At 39.9% G+C, this 14,526-nt stretch overlaps 1 protein-coding gene across 2 annotated transcripts in view; it reads right to left on the bottom strand.

Moving 5' to 3' along the window:
• The window catches only part of LOC140717292 (CMRF35-like molecule 7), a 56,797-nt gene that overhangs the window by 15,369 nt on the left and 26,902 nt on the right, over positions 1 to 14,526 (bottom strand). Inside the window, exon 7 of one of the 2 annotated variants that reach the window (XM_073030729.1) lies at positions 14,114 to 14,260. In XM_073030729.1, the coding sequence (XP_072886830.1) occupies positions 14,114 to 14,260 (147 nt within the window). Of the gene's footprint in view, positions 1 to 6,516; positions 14,261 to 14,526 lie in introns of those variants that run through there. The other variant, XM_073030728.1, reaches the window with a different exon arrangement.

The following is a 14,526-nucleotide window of genomic DNA, read 5'->3' as shown; positions in this document are numbered from 1 at the left end:
GCCCCAATAATGGACATTGCCTCTCTGAGACACCACTCCCCAAAGACACCCTGGGCATCCTGTAGGCCAGTACCCAAGATGGAGCCGACCAAATTTATGACACTCTGCAGCTTCCTTCAGTCCTGTGCAGTAGCCCCCTGTACCAAATAATGATGCAGCCCACTAGAATACTCTCCGTGGCATATCCACAGAAGTTTTTGAATGTTTCTGTTGATATACCAAATCTCTTCAAACTTGCTGGAGGAACTCAGCAGATTAGGCAGCATTTAAGGAGGAAAAGAAACCCACAAAGTTTCAGGCTGTGAATCTTGATTAGGACTGGTGACATCTTCCTTCGATGTTCATTGTGGGACACCTTGGAGACTTGTTTGTTCTTACCACAGTTGGACTTGCCTCCCTTCATGCAGATGATATCGAATATGGCATCTGAAATCTGCTGTTATATCTTCCTTTTGCCCAGATGTGGAAAATGTAATTGCACTTTATAGTGGTGATTAAAACACATGAGTTTGAATATTCAGCAGGAATGCCATCGAGTGTTGACTCTACTTAACTGAAACGTGATGTCTTCTCAGAGAGGAGTAGCAGCAGTAATGGACTAAAAGGGGTGGATTAGACTGACAAAAACTTTACTCAAGAATATTGATAATGCCCTGGTTCACTTCTTTACTGTTATGCTGTAGTTATTTAATTTAGCAGTTCTGTAAGAGCTGTTTGTTCTGCTTTTCAGCCTGTTTGGGTTATTGTTGAAGATAAGGGAAGATGTAGAATGCGTGCCATCCAATTAGCGGGAGGTTTTTCTTGGTGAGGGACAATAAGGTTGATCTTGGGCTTTTGTTCGAGAAGAGATGAAGACAGAAGACGCTGGGGAGAACCGGTTGTAGCATATGATCTCGTGAGAGACTCGTTTGTTGGAGATGGATAGTGAGCCATGTTCGGAAGGTAATGTGTGCTGTCATGTTGACCGCGGGCCCAGCACGTGAGTGACAGTGCAGTGCAAGATGAGCTCCAACTTGTGCACATTTGACTCTTTAATTAGAAAGTGCCTTTTTCTTTTTGTTATTCTTTATTAGCCCTTCAGTAAAAATTCATAAATATAATTCCTTTAATCCTATGCAGTATACTGTCTGTTATTTCATGGAATTAATTTGTAACAGTGTTGGCGCGTGGCCTAGTGGATAAGGCATCAGTCTAGTGATCTGAAGGTCCCTGGTTCGAGCCTCACGCTGCCTGCGTGTTGTGTCCTTGAGCAAGGCACTTAACAACACCTTGCTTTGTGTTGACACCGGTGCCAAGCTGCTTGGGTCCTAGTGCCTTTCCCTTGGACAACATCAGTGGCGTGAAGAGGGGAAAGCTTGCAGCTTGGGCAACTGCTGGTATCCCATACAACCCTGCCCAGGCCTGTGCCCTGGAAACCTTCCAAGGTGCAAATCTATGGTCTCATGAGCCTAACGGATGTCTATAAATTTGTAACAGGGTAGCAAATGACACAACATCAACACAAACCAGGGTTTGGGGTGGGATCAAGTGCGCAGCAGTCTCACAAGCTTGGTGAGGCCAGAGGTTATCTTCCCTAACTTATGCAGCCAAAGAAACCAGGGTGTTTCACATATATGGGATTTGGCTGAAGAAAAGAATGGTTGGAGTTGCTTAGCATAACAGTGCAAGGATATTTATTAGGGACACAAAAATCATGCTTGCAAAAATAAGATTACTAATATTTACAAAAGGGTATCAACCGGAAAACACAATTATACGTACTATGTCTAGAGTGAACTCCCGACAGCTCGATCTCTTTCTCTTCCCCTCAGTGTGATCTGCCCTGTTTAGGCATCAAGACTCACTATCTTTAATTACACAGCAAGTCAACACAACTACACATGAATCAGAATATGATGCACTCCAGAATATAGTTACAGGACGTATAAAAAGTATTCACCCCCTTGGAAGTTTTCATGTTTTATTGTATTGCAACATTGAATCACAGTGGATTTAATTTGGCTTTTTTGACACTGATCAACTGAAATTTCTACAAATTGGTTTATAATTATAGTTTATTACAATTATTCAACACAAAGTAATTGATTGCATAATTATTCACCCCCTTCAAGTCAGTATTTAGTAGAAGCACTTTTGGCAGCAATTACAGCCTTGAGTCTGTGTGGATAGGTCTCTATCAGCTTTGCAAAGCTGGACACTACAATATTTCCTATTCTTCTTTACAAAACTGCTCAAGCTCTGTCAGATTGCATGGGGATCATAAGTGAACAGCCCTTTTCAAGTCCAGGCACAAATTCTCAATTGGATTGAGCTTTGGACTCTGAATTGGTGACTCGAGGACATTAACTTTGTTGTTGTTAAGCCATTCCTATGTAGCTTTGGCTTTATGCTTGGGGTCATTGTCTTGCTGGAAAACAAATCTCCCAAGTGGCAGTTCTCTTGAGACTGTATCAGAATTTCCTGGTACTTTGTTGCATTCATTTTATCCTCTACCTTCAGAAGCCTTCAGGGCCTGCTGCAGTGAATCACCCCACAGCTACCACTATGCTTCATGGTACAGATGATGTGTTTTTTTGATAGTTTTTGGTTTATGCCAAACATAGCTTGTGGTCTGAAGGCCAAGAAGCTCGATTTTGGTTTCGTCAGACCATAGTACCTTCTTCCAGCTGATTTCAGAGTCTCCCACATACATTCAAGCAAACACCAGATGAGATTTTATGTGTTTTTTTTTCAACAATGGCTTTCTCTTTGCCACTCTCCTATAAAGCTGCTACTGGTGAAGCATCCGGGCAATAGTTGTTGTATGCGCAGTCTCTCCCATCTCCACCACTGAAGCTTGTAACTCCTCCAGAGTTGCCATTGGTCTCTTGGTGGCCTCCCTCACTAGTCTCCTTCTTGCACGGTCACTCAGCCTGCTCTAGGCAGATTTACAGCTGTGCCATATTCTTTCCATTTCTTGATGATTGAATTAACTGTATTTCAAGGAATATTCAGTGACTTGGAAATTTTCTTGTATTCATCTCCTGATGTGTCTTTCTATAACTTTTTCATGGAGTTGTTTGAAGTGTTCTTTGTCTTCATGATGTAAGTTTTGCCAGGATACTCACTCACCAGAAGTTGGACCTTCCAGATACAGGTGTATTTTTACAAGAATCAGTTGTAACACCTTGACTGCACACAGGTGATCTCCATTTAACTAATGATGTAGCTTCTAAAACCAACTGGCCCACACCAGCGATGAATAGGTGAATACTTATGCAATCAATTATTTTATGTTTTATGTTTTCAATTACTTTTGGACACTTTGTAGACATCTGTTTTCATTTTGACACAAAACAGTAGTTTTCTCATGATCAGTGTCAAAAAAGAAGCCAAATTAAATTCACAGTGATTCAATGTTGTAAAACAATAAAACATGAAAGCTTACATGGGCTGGGGGGAGAATACTTTTTATAGGCACGGTACAATCAGGTTTTCAAAATAAACATAAGTATCTACCATAAATACAGTATACAAAAAATGTACATGTTTACATATCCCCATTTCTAAAGAAATGGAATAATCTGAAGTGTATGTAGGAAAAGCCAACCCAATATGATAAATACCAGAGAGAAGACACTGCTATGTGCCCCCTCAACACAAAGACAGCAGAATGACATGGCAATGTTTGTGTGTCTGTAGACGCACGTGTGGACGGAGTGGATTTACAAAGTGCTGTCCATCAAAGTGTGCAAAAGAAGTATCAGCCACCACGAGGGACTTCTCATGGATATACATAAAATGTGTAGCACATATTTATACATTCAGTGGTCAACTTATTAGGTACACCTGATTGTTAATGCAATGATCCAATCAGCCAGTCATGTGGCAGCAAATCTGTGTGTTAAAGCAGACGTGGTCAAGCGATTCAGTTGTTCAGACCAAACATCAGGAAAGGGGAAGAAATCTGACCTAAGTGCCTTTGACCATGGAATGATTGTTGGTGCCAGACTGCGTGGTTTCATTATCTCAGAAACTGTTGATCTCCTGGGATTTTCACACACAACAGTCTCTAGTCTTTGCAGAGAATGGTGTGAATGAGAGAGATCAGAGCAGAAGGGCCAGACTGGTTCAAACTGCCAGGAAGCAATAACCACGTTACAACAGTGGTGTGTAGAAGAGCATCTCTGAATGCACAACGCCTCAAACCTTGAAGTGGTTCGACAACAGCAGCAGAAGGTACCCAATAAAGTGGTCACTGACTGTAGCTCTTATTCTGATATCTCTAACTCCTGACAGGCTCCTAAATTCCAGTGAGTATAAGCCGAGTCGACCCAGTCTTTCTTCATATGAAAGTCCTGCCATCCCAAGAATCAATCTGGTGAACCTTCTCTGTACTCCCTCTATGGCAAGAATGTCTTTCCTCAGATTAGGGGACCAAAACTGCACACAATGCTCCAGGTGTGGTCTCACCAAGGCCTTGTACAACTGCAGTAGAACCTCCCTGCTCCTGTACTCCTAGTTTTTGCAGAGAATGGTGTGAATGAGAGAGATCAGAGCAGAAGGGCCAGACTGGTTCAAACTGCCAGGAAGTAATAACCACATTGTAACCAAGTAATAACCATGTTTCAATGTCAGTTTCTGTACTCAGTCAATCTTAAGTTTTCAGTTCCCCTTATTTCCTTCCTCTGTATTGTAATGGATAAAATATTCACACAGGATGCCCAGACCATTGTTGGCTGTTAAATCATCATTCTGCAAGTATTCTACCACAACTCATAGCTACAAGATTTATTTTAAGGTCTAATGTTAACGTTACTAACATGCACCACCTGGTCTCTCCTTCAGTTTGTCCATTCAGCTCCTGGGCAGATTACATCCAGCCCAGCTAACAGAATTTCACCATTCTGACATTACCAGACATTCTTCACCACACATATCCTTCTTACATCACTAAGAGCTTTAATTGTCCTACTGGTATCTAAATCCTGATTCAGTTGACGTTTGAACCAATTCTTGTTAGTTCATTTTGTACTGGTTTAATTAATCTCACGTTCTTGATACATGTTCTGAATGTCAAGTCTATAAATCTAACTACATTCTTGCTTCAGCCAATCTGTGTAGGTAATATCATTTTTGACAATTGACCATTTTGCTTTGCTTTGTTGTCTTACACTATGTTGATACTGAGTTCATAAATTTACAGTTGTATGCTGACCAAATACATAGTGAAGTTATCTTATCAAACATGCCATTAATGGTCAACTGTCAAGATATATCCGAAACATGAGTTCTGATGAAAGGTCTTTGACTCAAATGTTATTAATGCTTCTCCTTCCACATATGTTTACTGATCTGTAAGTGTTTAAGACATTTACTATTTTTATACTGTAACATTTTCATCTAATATGTTTGAAGTATTCTAGTTTTTTTGCTGTTCAAATCGAGGGATTTTGTGTGGTTCAATGTATCAGTCTATTTGAGGCATAGAGAAGTACAGTACAGAAGCAGGCCCTTGAACCCATCCAGTCCATGCTGAACCATTTAAACTGTCTACTCCCATTGACCTGCATCAGGACCATAACCCTCTATTCCCCTACTATCCACATACCTTTCCAAACTTCTCTTAAAGTTGAAATCAAGCTCATATGCACCACTTGTGCTGGCAGCTCATTCCACACTCTCATAACCCTCTGAGTGATGTTTTGCTTCATGTTCTCCTTAAGCTTTTCACCTTTCACCCTTAACCCATGATCTCTGGTATTAGTCCCACCCATCCTCAGTGGAAAAAGCCTGTTAGCATTTACCCTATCTACATCCCTCATAATTTTGAATACCTCTATCAATTCAATTCTTAATCTTTGATACTCCAAGAAATAAAGTCCTAACCTATTGAATCTTTCCATATAACTCAGGTCACTCGTCATGTTAGTGTTAATCCTTGTAGTGTTAATTCCAACAAAGAGCTAGTCTGGTGGCATTTAAACTGGTAAGGGAGTTCTAAATTTAGCGTTCAGCACATATCCCTTTAAACTACACCCTTGAAAGTATCTAGGTGCTTCTGAAATGATATATTTGATCCTTTGTCAGACCACATCTTCTGACAGCTTATTCCATATATTTACCGCATTCTGCATGTAACAGTTGGTCATCAAATTCCTTTCAAATTGACCCCCCCCCCCCCCACCTAACATCTATACCCCCTCTGATTTTGGACTCCACTACCCTGGAGAAAAGGCTGTTATCATTCACTTTATTATTATAATTTTATTTCTAGTGTCTGACATTGACCATAAAACACCACAGGGAGGAAGAGAGCAGTGGGTAAATTAGCCTTGCCCTCTGCTTCCACTACATTTCCTGGTGTCCGGCTTGTCTGTTGTAGGAGAGTCTATTCTAGGCAGTAGCCACAATTGGAGGGAATGGAGATGATATGTGTTACGTTTTGTAACTTCAGAACATAAATTAATTCAAAGGAGACACGAGAATCTAGGAATACAGATGTAGTTTAAGTTTACTTTAAGCAAGGCATGCTCGTATCACATAGCGTATGCAATTAATGATTTTACATATAACCTGTAATTAATTATTTAAACGAAAATGAATGCTCAATCAAACAATATATATATCGTTTGTACAAGATTACTCAAATATTATTGAAATATCAAATATACAACAATATGGTAATAAGGGTTAGGCCTTTATTCCCCACCCAGAAACCATTTAACCCACAGATATTGCTTTACTAAAAGCAGGCATAACAGATTTTTTCCCACATTTGGACCATTGACTTTCAGAAGTTACTGCCATTTTATATTGTTGCTCTGTAATCTTCCATCACAGAAGGGTGAATGGTTGAGACAGAATGGGTAGGGTTTGGAATAGGAGCGGGGTGAGATTGGTTTGCATGAAAAGGTTTAATGATTTGGTTTCAGCCCCAGTAGACATACACCGTCATTTTAGGCGTACATTGGGATACATTACACTGTATTTTGGGCTCTCACTGGCATAATGAAAAAAGAAATATTTTGCAATGAATAAAATTAGGTTGTTGCAGCTTGCAGTGATCAACAAGGTATGAATCTTGAAGGGGATGTTGCTTTACCCAGGGTTGACATGCATTAGAAACCCAGTGATCATTGAAGCTATTAAAGAGGGCTGTTTGCCAACGTGAGAATCTAAACTGCACAAAAAGCACAGAGTAATAGGAACATAAGACATAGGAGCAGAATTAAGCCATTTTGCCCATCAAGATTGCTCCATCATTCCATCATGGCTGATTTATTATCCTTCTCAAGTGCATTCTCCTGACTTCTCTTTTTTTTTGTAATTTATTTTTTTATTGAAGTTCCTCAAACAAACATTTCCATAAGATGTATTTCAGACATTGTACATATATATCATATAATCATATATATCACAAATCTCCACAAAGTATTTATTTGAGGTATACACTTATAGAAAAGAGTGGAAAGAAAAAACAAGCAAAAGGAAAGAATTCTGTACAAGTTGGGAGTGATCATTTTTTACAACAGATTCATTGATTTGTGAGAATAAAATCAGGCCTATGAGGCATTATGTAGATAAACCATTTTTCCCAGTATGAATCAAATTGTTCCAGCTTATGATTAACAGATGCTGTTATCTTCTCCATTTTTTAAATGTCCCTTGTAATTTCCATCCATGTATTTAACCATTTCCTAGTAAGAGTCTTTTTACCAGCCACCAACAGAATATTTATTAAATATTTATCTCTTTTCAACCATTCTTGAGGTATATATCCAAAATATATGGTCTTACTCTCCAAGGGTATTTCACATTTAAAGATGTCTTGTAGGGCATTGTGTATTCCCCTCCAATAGTTTTTGATAACAGGGCAGTCCCAAAAAATATGATAATGATTTGCATTTTGATTTCCACAATTTCCCCAGCAAACAAGGAGGTTGCTATCATAATGAGATTTCTGAAAGGGTGTAATAAAATATCTTATCAAGTTTTTCCATCCAAACTCCCTCAATTTCTGTGAATTGGTACACTTCCATTGATATCTCCATGTTGTTGTCCATTCTTCCTCAGATATAATTATCCCTCCTTCCTTCTCCCCTTTTGTTTTAATGTATGAAGTCGAATGTGTTTTAAGATTTGACAACCCCTTATGCATGCTTGAAATGATTCTCCTACCATTATCTGAATTACATGCTTTTCTAAAGAGCTCTATCAAGCATGTATTTGCCTTGGTTACATTTTTAAACGTCTTATTAACAAATTGTTGCATCTGTAAATACCAATAAAAATCTTGTTTTTCTAATAAGTGTTTCTCTTTAAGCATTTCAAAACTGAACAGTGTTCCTTCTTTCATTATATTGCAAAGAACTGTTATTCCTTTAGCTGTCCAGTCCTTAAATCTAGCATCCAATTTATTTGGTGTAAAATCAGAGTCATATGCACACCATTTAAGAATAGCAATATCTCCCTCTAGATTATATTCTTTTACAGTAGGTTTCCATATTTTAAGAGTCAATTTCACCCATGGGTTATCAATAGTATTTATGTACCTTTGCAGGTTGTTATCAGCCAAAATTGCTTGTATGGGGATGGGAAGTACCCGCTCCGCAATGTTTTTCCATTGAGTGTCATATGATGGGTTGCACCAACATATCACAGCTCTCAACTGTGCTGCAAAATAATAATCTCTAAGAGAAGGCAAGCCCCATCACCCCTTTTCCTTTGCTAATTGCAAAATTTTGAGACGAGCTCTAGGCCTTTTACCCTGCCAATTATCCCTTGATAGAATCTTGTTCCATTCATTGAATTAATTTTGATTAATCTCTATTGGTAGGGTCTGAAAGAGATATAACATTCTGGGCATTATATTCATTTTAATAGACTCAATCCTTGAACTGAGACTGAAAAAAGGAGTCAGGCTCCATCTTGCCACATCTTCCTTAATTTTTTTATATAAAGGCTGATAATTACATTCTGATAATTTTGCCAAATCTTTTGGCATAATGATGCCCAAATATTTGAAAGACTCTTTGTGCCATGCCCAGGGGAATCAACTTTCAATTTCTCTTGGTGGGCTATAATAATATGAAAGTAATTGGGTTTTATCTATGTTGATCTTGTATCCTGACAATTGACCATATTGTTCAAAGGACTGCATCAATTTAGGTAAAGAGTATGTTGGTTGCCCTAGATAGATCAAAATGTCATCCGCATAACAAACCAATTTATGCTCTGTCCCTTTAATAGTAATTCTCCTGATATCTTCATTTTGTCTGATGTATTGAGCTAATGGTTCCAGATATAACATGAAGAGTAGTGGTGACCATGCACAACCCTGTCTTGTGCCCCTTTCTAGGGTAAGACTATTTGATAAATATCCGTTGATTTTAATCCTAGCAGTAGGATTGTCATATAGTGTCTGTATAGTTTTAATAATTGTGTCTTGGATACCAAATCTATGTAAAACTCTGTAAATTCCAATTAACCGAATCAAATGCTTTTTCAGCGTCCACGCTTATCACTATTGCTTCGATTTTATTTTTTTGTATATGAATCATAATGTGAAGTGTCCTTCGTATATTGTCTTGAGTCTGGCGTTGTCGTATAAAACCTGTCTGATCGTTACATATCAGTATGGGTAGAAACTCCTCTAATCGTTTGGCCATGATGGAGGTAAATAACCTATAATCTACATTAAGAACGGATATTGGTCTAAATGACCCGCATTTCATTTTATCCTTGCCTTCTTTCGGTACAGCTGAGATTATAGCTTCCTTCCAACTGGGTGGCATTTGTGCCTTTTTTAGAGCCCAGTTCAGTGTGGGGAGTAAAACAGGAATTAACACATTTTTAAATTCTTTGTACCACTCTGCCGTATACCCATCTGATCCTGGTGACTTGCTTAATTTAAGCCTACTAATTGCAGCTTTTAATTCAACTTCAGTTATGTCAGCAGTCATCCTTCTATTTTGTTCTTCGCTTAAAGTGGGTAACTCTAGAGAATTCAAGAAGGTGTCAATTTGGGTTATGAATAAGGGGTAGGTCATTTAGGACAGAGTTAAGGAAAAACTTCTTCTCCCAGAGAGTTGTGGGGGTGTGGAATGCGCTGCCTCAGAAGGCAGTGGAGGCCAATTCTCTGGATGCTTTCAAGAAGGAGCTAGATAGGTATCTTATGGATAGGGGAATCAAGGGATATGGGGACAAGGCAGGAACTGGGTATTGATAGTAGATGATCAGCCATGATCTCAGAATGGCGGTGCAGGCTCAAAGGGCCGAATGGTCTACTTCTGCACCTATTGTCTATTGTCTATTTGTCATGTGTATATAGAAACGTACAGTGAAACGAGTCGTTTGCGTCGATGACCAACACAGTCAAATGACGTACTGGGGGCAGCCCACAAGTGCTGCCATCCTTCCAGCACCAATGTAGCAGGCCCACAACTTCATAACCCTTCCTACCCTGTACGTATTTGGAAGGTGGGAGGAACCCAGGGTACTCGGAGGGATCTCACTCAGTCAGACTCCTTACAGACAGCAGTCAGAATTGAACACCAGTGGCTGACTGCTGATGCTGTAGAGTGATGCACTAACCTCAACGCTACCATGCCAGCTAATTAGATTACATTACAGCAGAGGCTCCCAACTGGGGGCCCATAGAACACTAAGGCACAGACACGGGCCATTAATCTGCTTTGTCCCATCCAGCTGTACTGGACCATAGCCCTTCATACCCCTCATGTATATGTACCTATCCAAATTTCTCTTAAATGCTGAACTCAAACCCACAGCTCATTCCACACTCGGCACCCTCTGAGTGAAGAAGATCCCACTCGTGTTCCACATTAAGCATTTCACCTTTTTACCCTTAACCCATCACCTCTAGTTCAATTCTCACCCAACCTTAGTGAAAAAAAAGCCTGCTAGCATTTACCCTGTGTATATGCTTTATAATTTTGTATACTTCTATCGAATCTCCCTTCAGTCTCCTACACTTTTCAATGATGAAGTTGGAAATATTAGGGCACTTTATCCTTATCAGGATGTAAATCAGTGTCCTATAACTTTCTTCATACAGTGGGTAAAGGGAAAAGAACAACTAGAGGGTTTTTACACATAAAAACTTGACTTGTTGCTATTGTATTGCAAGATCACACTAAGATAAACACAGAGTAAAGACACTAAGAGAACTCTGGTTTTCTTTGAACAATGTGGGATCTTTCCTTCTCCATGGACAGGCTGACGGGACTGTTGTTCAGGAAGTTTGCATTATGTTCAGTAATCACCAACAATGACAACTGAGGTGAGTCTAGATGGAAGAACTGATCCCAGAACCTCTGAGTCAGAAGTGGACGCCATCATAGCATAGCAGTTAGCGTAATGCTATTGTAACTTGGGGCTACAGAGTTCAGAGTTCAACTCCAGTGTCCTATTTATGGTGTTTATATGTCCTCCCGGTAGAACGTGTTGCTTTTCTCTGGGTACTCTGGCTTCCTCCCAATTGTCCCATGATTAAGCCAGGGTTAAATCATGGTTTGACGGGCATTGCGACTCGAAGGGCTGGCAGGGCCTATTTTGCACGGTATCTCAACAATAATAAAGAACTTGGGAATCTTGAATTTCTACAGAGTGAAGATCGTGTTATTCCCTGCTGCTGTTGTCACATTGATGAAGCTGAACCAGTGTAGCCATAAGACATAAGAGCAGAATTAGGCCATTCAGCCCATCAGGTCTGTTCCATCATTCTATCATGGCTGGTTTATTATTCCTTTCAACCCCATTCTCCTGACTTCTCCCCGTAACCTTTGACATTCTTACTAATCAAAAACCTATCAACCTCCACTTAAATATGCTTAATGATATGGCCTCCACAGCTCTCTGTGGCAACAGATTCCACATATTTACCACCCTCTGGCTAAAGAAATTCCTCCTCATCTCTGCTGTAAAGGGACATCCTTGTACTCTGAGGCTGTGCCCGCTGGTCTTAGATGTCCCTAGGTGCTCCCCACATCACTCTATCTAGGCCTTTCAATATTCGATAGATTACAATGAGATCCCCCACTCATTCTTCTAAACTCCAGTGAGTGCAGGCCTAGAGTCATCAACAACTCCTCATACATTAGCCCTGTCAATCCCAGGACCATACTCGTGAACCTCCTCTGAATCCTCTCCATTGCCAGTTCATGACCTGAGCTTGTTAATGGTCAGAAGGAACTTGGCTTGAAGTAGAGCCTTTCCCTTTCCCAGGATGGTTCAAAGTACTTCACAGATAGCAAAAGGGGTAATGATACCAGATCGAAGGTCCAATTTAATGTCAGAGAAATGTATACAATATTCATCCTGAAATGCTTTTTGTTCACAAACATCCATGAGAACAGAGGAGTGCTTAAACTTCTGTTCAAATATTGTAGGGCAGTTTGCAGGAAGGGTGAACTTATTAGTGATAAACACACGAGATTCTGCAGATGTTAAAAATCCAGAGAACACACACGAGGTCTCCCTCTGCCAAACTCAAAAGTTTTTCATACGTTTGCGCTCTGAAGAACAAATGTATCTACAGATGATTCAATACAATGATAATTGCAGTAATGAGATTGATTTTGCTTTACAGCACCATGTGTAAGACTGGGGTTTAAATCTGCTACTCTCTGTTAGGAGTTTGTATGTTCTCCCTGTAAATGTGCGATTTTCCTACAGGTGCTCCGACTTCATTCCAAGTTCCAAAAATGTGGAGATTAGTAAATTAATTGTTCATATGGGTGTAATTGGGCAGTGCAGGTTTGCTGGGCTGGAAGGGCTAATAGAGAACTGTGTCTCTAAGTAAGATTAAGTAAAACATTCAATATTTTTGAAATCTCCCTCTTTGTTTCATTCTCTATGGTGGGTGAGCAGCATCCCAAAATGTTTTATTTTTAATTTATTTGTGAGATGTAGCATCACAGGCAAGAATAGTAGTTATCAATCTTATCCTCTACAAATTTGGTAGCTGACCAGTTTCTTTTTCCTCTTTCTGTATCACCAGGGATGCACGTGGAACTTTACTTCCTGTCCTGGATGATTTGAGGGTGACACAATCTCTGACATCGAACTATCCATATGGATTATGTGCTCAAATGCTGTAGTGGGATTTGTACTGGCAGCTTATGGGTGTGGAGATGAGAAAGCTGTGCTGAGGTCAGACTGACCCAGGAGAGGAGTTACGTACGTTGGGATAGGGTGCAAGGCTGACTACTCCAGCACTCAATACAGTAATCAAAACTACTGCCATTTGCATAGAGGACCTAGAATCAGAAATTCAATGGCAACCGATTACATTTCCCAATACTGGGAAGAAAGGAAGTGAATGGAATTGGATGGAATTAGTTCAAAAGTTTGACAAAGCAACTATGTGCATGGATTCTACCAGAGGAACGTAATTAACCTGAAGATTAACTTGCAGATTGAGAAAGTATTGTGAGTGGCTTAGGGCCTCTTATCTAAGAAAGGATGTGTTGATATTACAGAGAGTCCAGAGAGGTTTATGAGAATGATACTGGAATTGAAAGCATTAATGTATGAGAAGCATATGATGGCTCTGGGACTGCAGTTACTGGAGTTTAGAAGAATGAGGGGGAATAGTGAAAAGCTTAGACTACATGGGGAGAGGATGCTTCCAATAGCAGGGCAGTCTGAGACCGGAAGACACAGTCTCAGAATAGAATGATATCCTTTTTGAACAGAGGGTGTCGAATCTGAGAAATTCATTGCCACAGAGGGCTGTGGAAGCCATGTCATTGGGTTTATTTAAAGTGGGGTTTACTAGGTTCTTGATGGTTATGAGAAAAAAAGAAAGGCAGGTGAATGGGATTAAGAGGGAAAATAAAGCAGCCAAGATGGAATGTCAGAGCAGACTCAATGGGCCGGATAGCCTAATTCTGCTCCTATGTATTATGGTCCTATCATCACAACAATAGAGCAAAGATACAGTAATAAACAGCACAGGTCCAGGAAATGAGTTTTCCTAAGGAACAACTGAGGCATAAATTGTCTGCTTAGGGTCCTGCAGAGTGCCTGGAGAGGGAGCTTTCCCACTATTCAATGGGGAGTTGTTTCGAAAATCAACATTAGTGTAGATAGTATTCTTATTGGTTACCGGGTGCCTTGCTGTTGATTTCCATTGAAATCCCACTTCTGCATACATGATCCCACTATCATTGTTCACCCGCAAGGCAGCTGCCTGTTTGCTCTGACGTTGCTGCAGATTTGTGTTAACGGTGCTCCCTTCCAAAGATGCCGATTGCTAAATATGAGAAAAGCAAAATGATTTTTACACCTGATGAATGTAAGAAGTGTCATCCGCTGTTTGGAGCAAAAATTGATCACAGAGCTGTTCTCCAACAGAGACAAGAGTGACTGCAGATGTTGGAATCTGGAACAACAAAAATGTTCCTGGAGGAATTCAGCAGATGGAGAAGCATCAATGGGGGTAAAGGGATGTTCAATGATTTGGATTAAAAACCTGTGTTGATGGGAGTAAATGGATGTTCAATATTTGGATTAAGAATC

The sequence above is a fragment of the Hemitrygon akajei genome, chromosome 27 (assembly GCF_048418815.1).
Source record: "Hemitrygon akajei chromosome 27, sHemAka1.3, whole genome shotgun sequence".
Lineage (NCBI taxonomy): Eukaryota > Metazoa > Chordata > Chondrichthyes > Myliobatiformes > Dasyatidae > Hemitrygon > Hemitrygon akajei.
The sequence above is the reverse complement of the archived record's forward strand: the minus strand, read 5'-3'. Positions and strand labels throughout refer to the sequence as shown.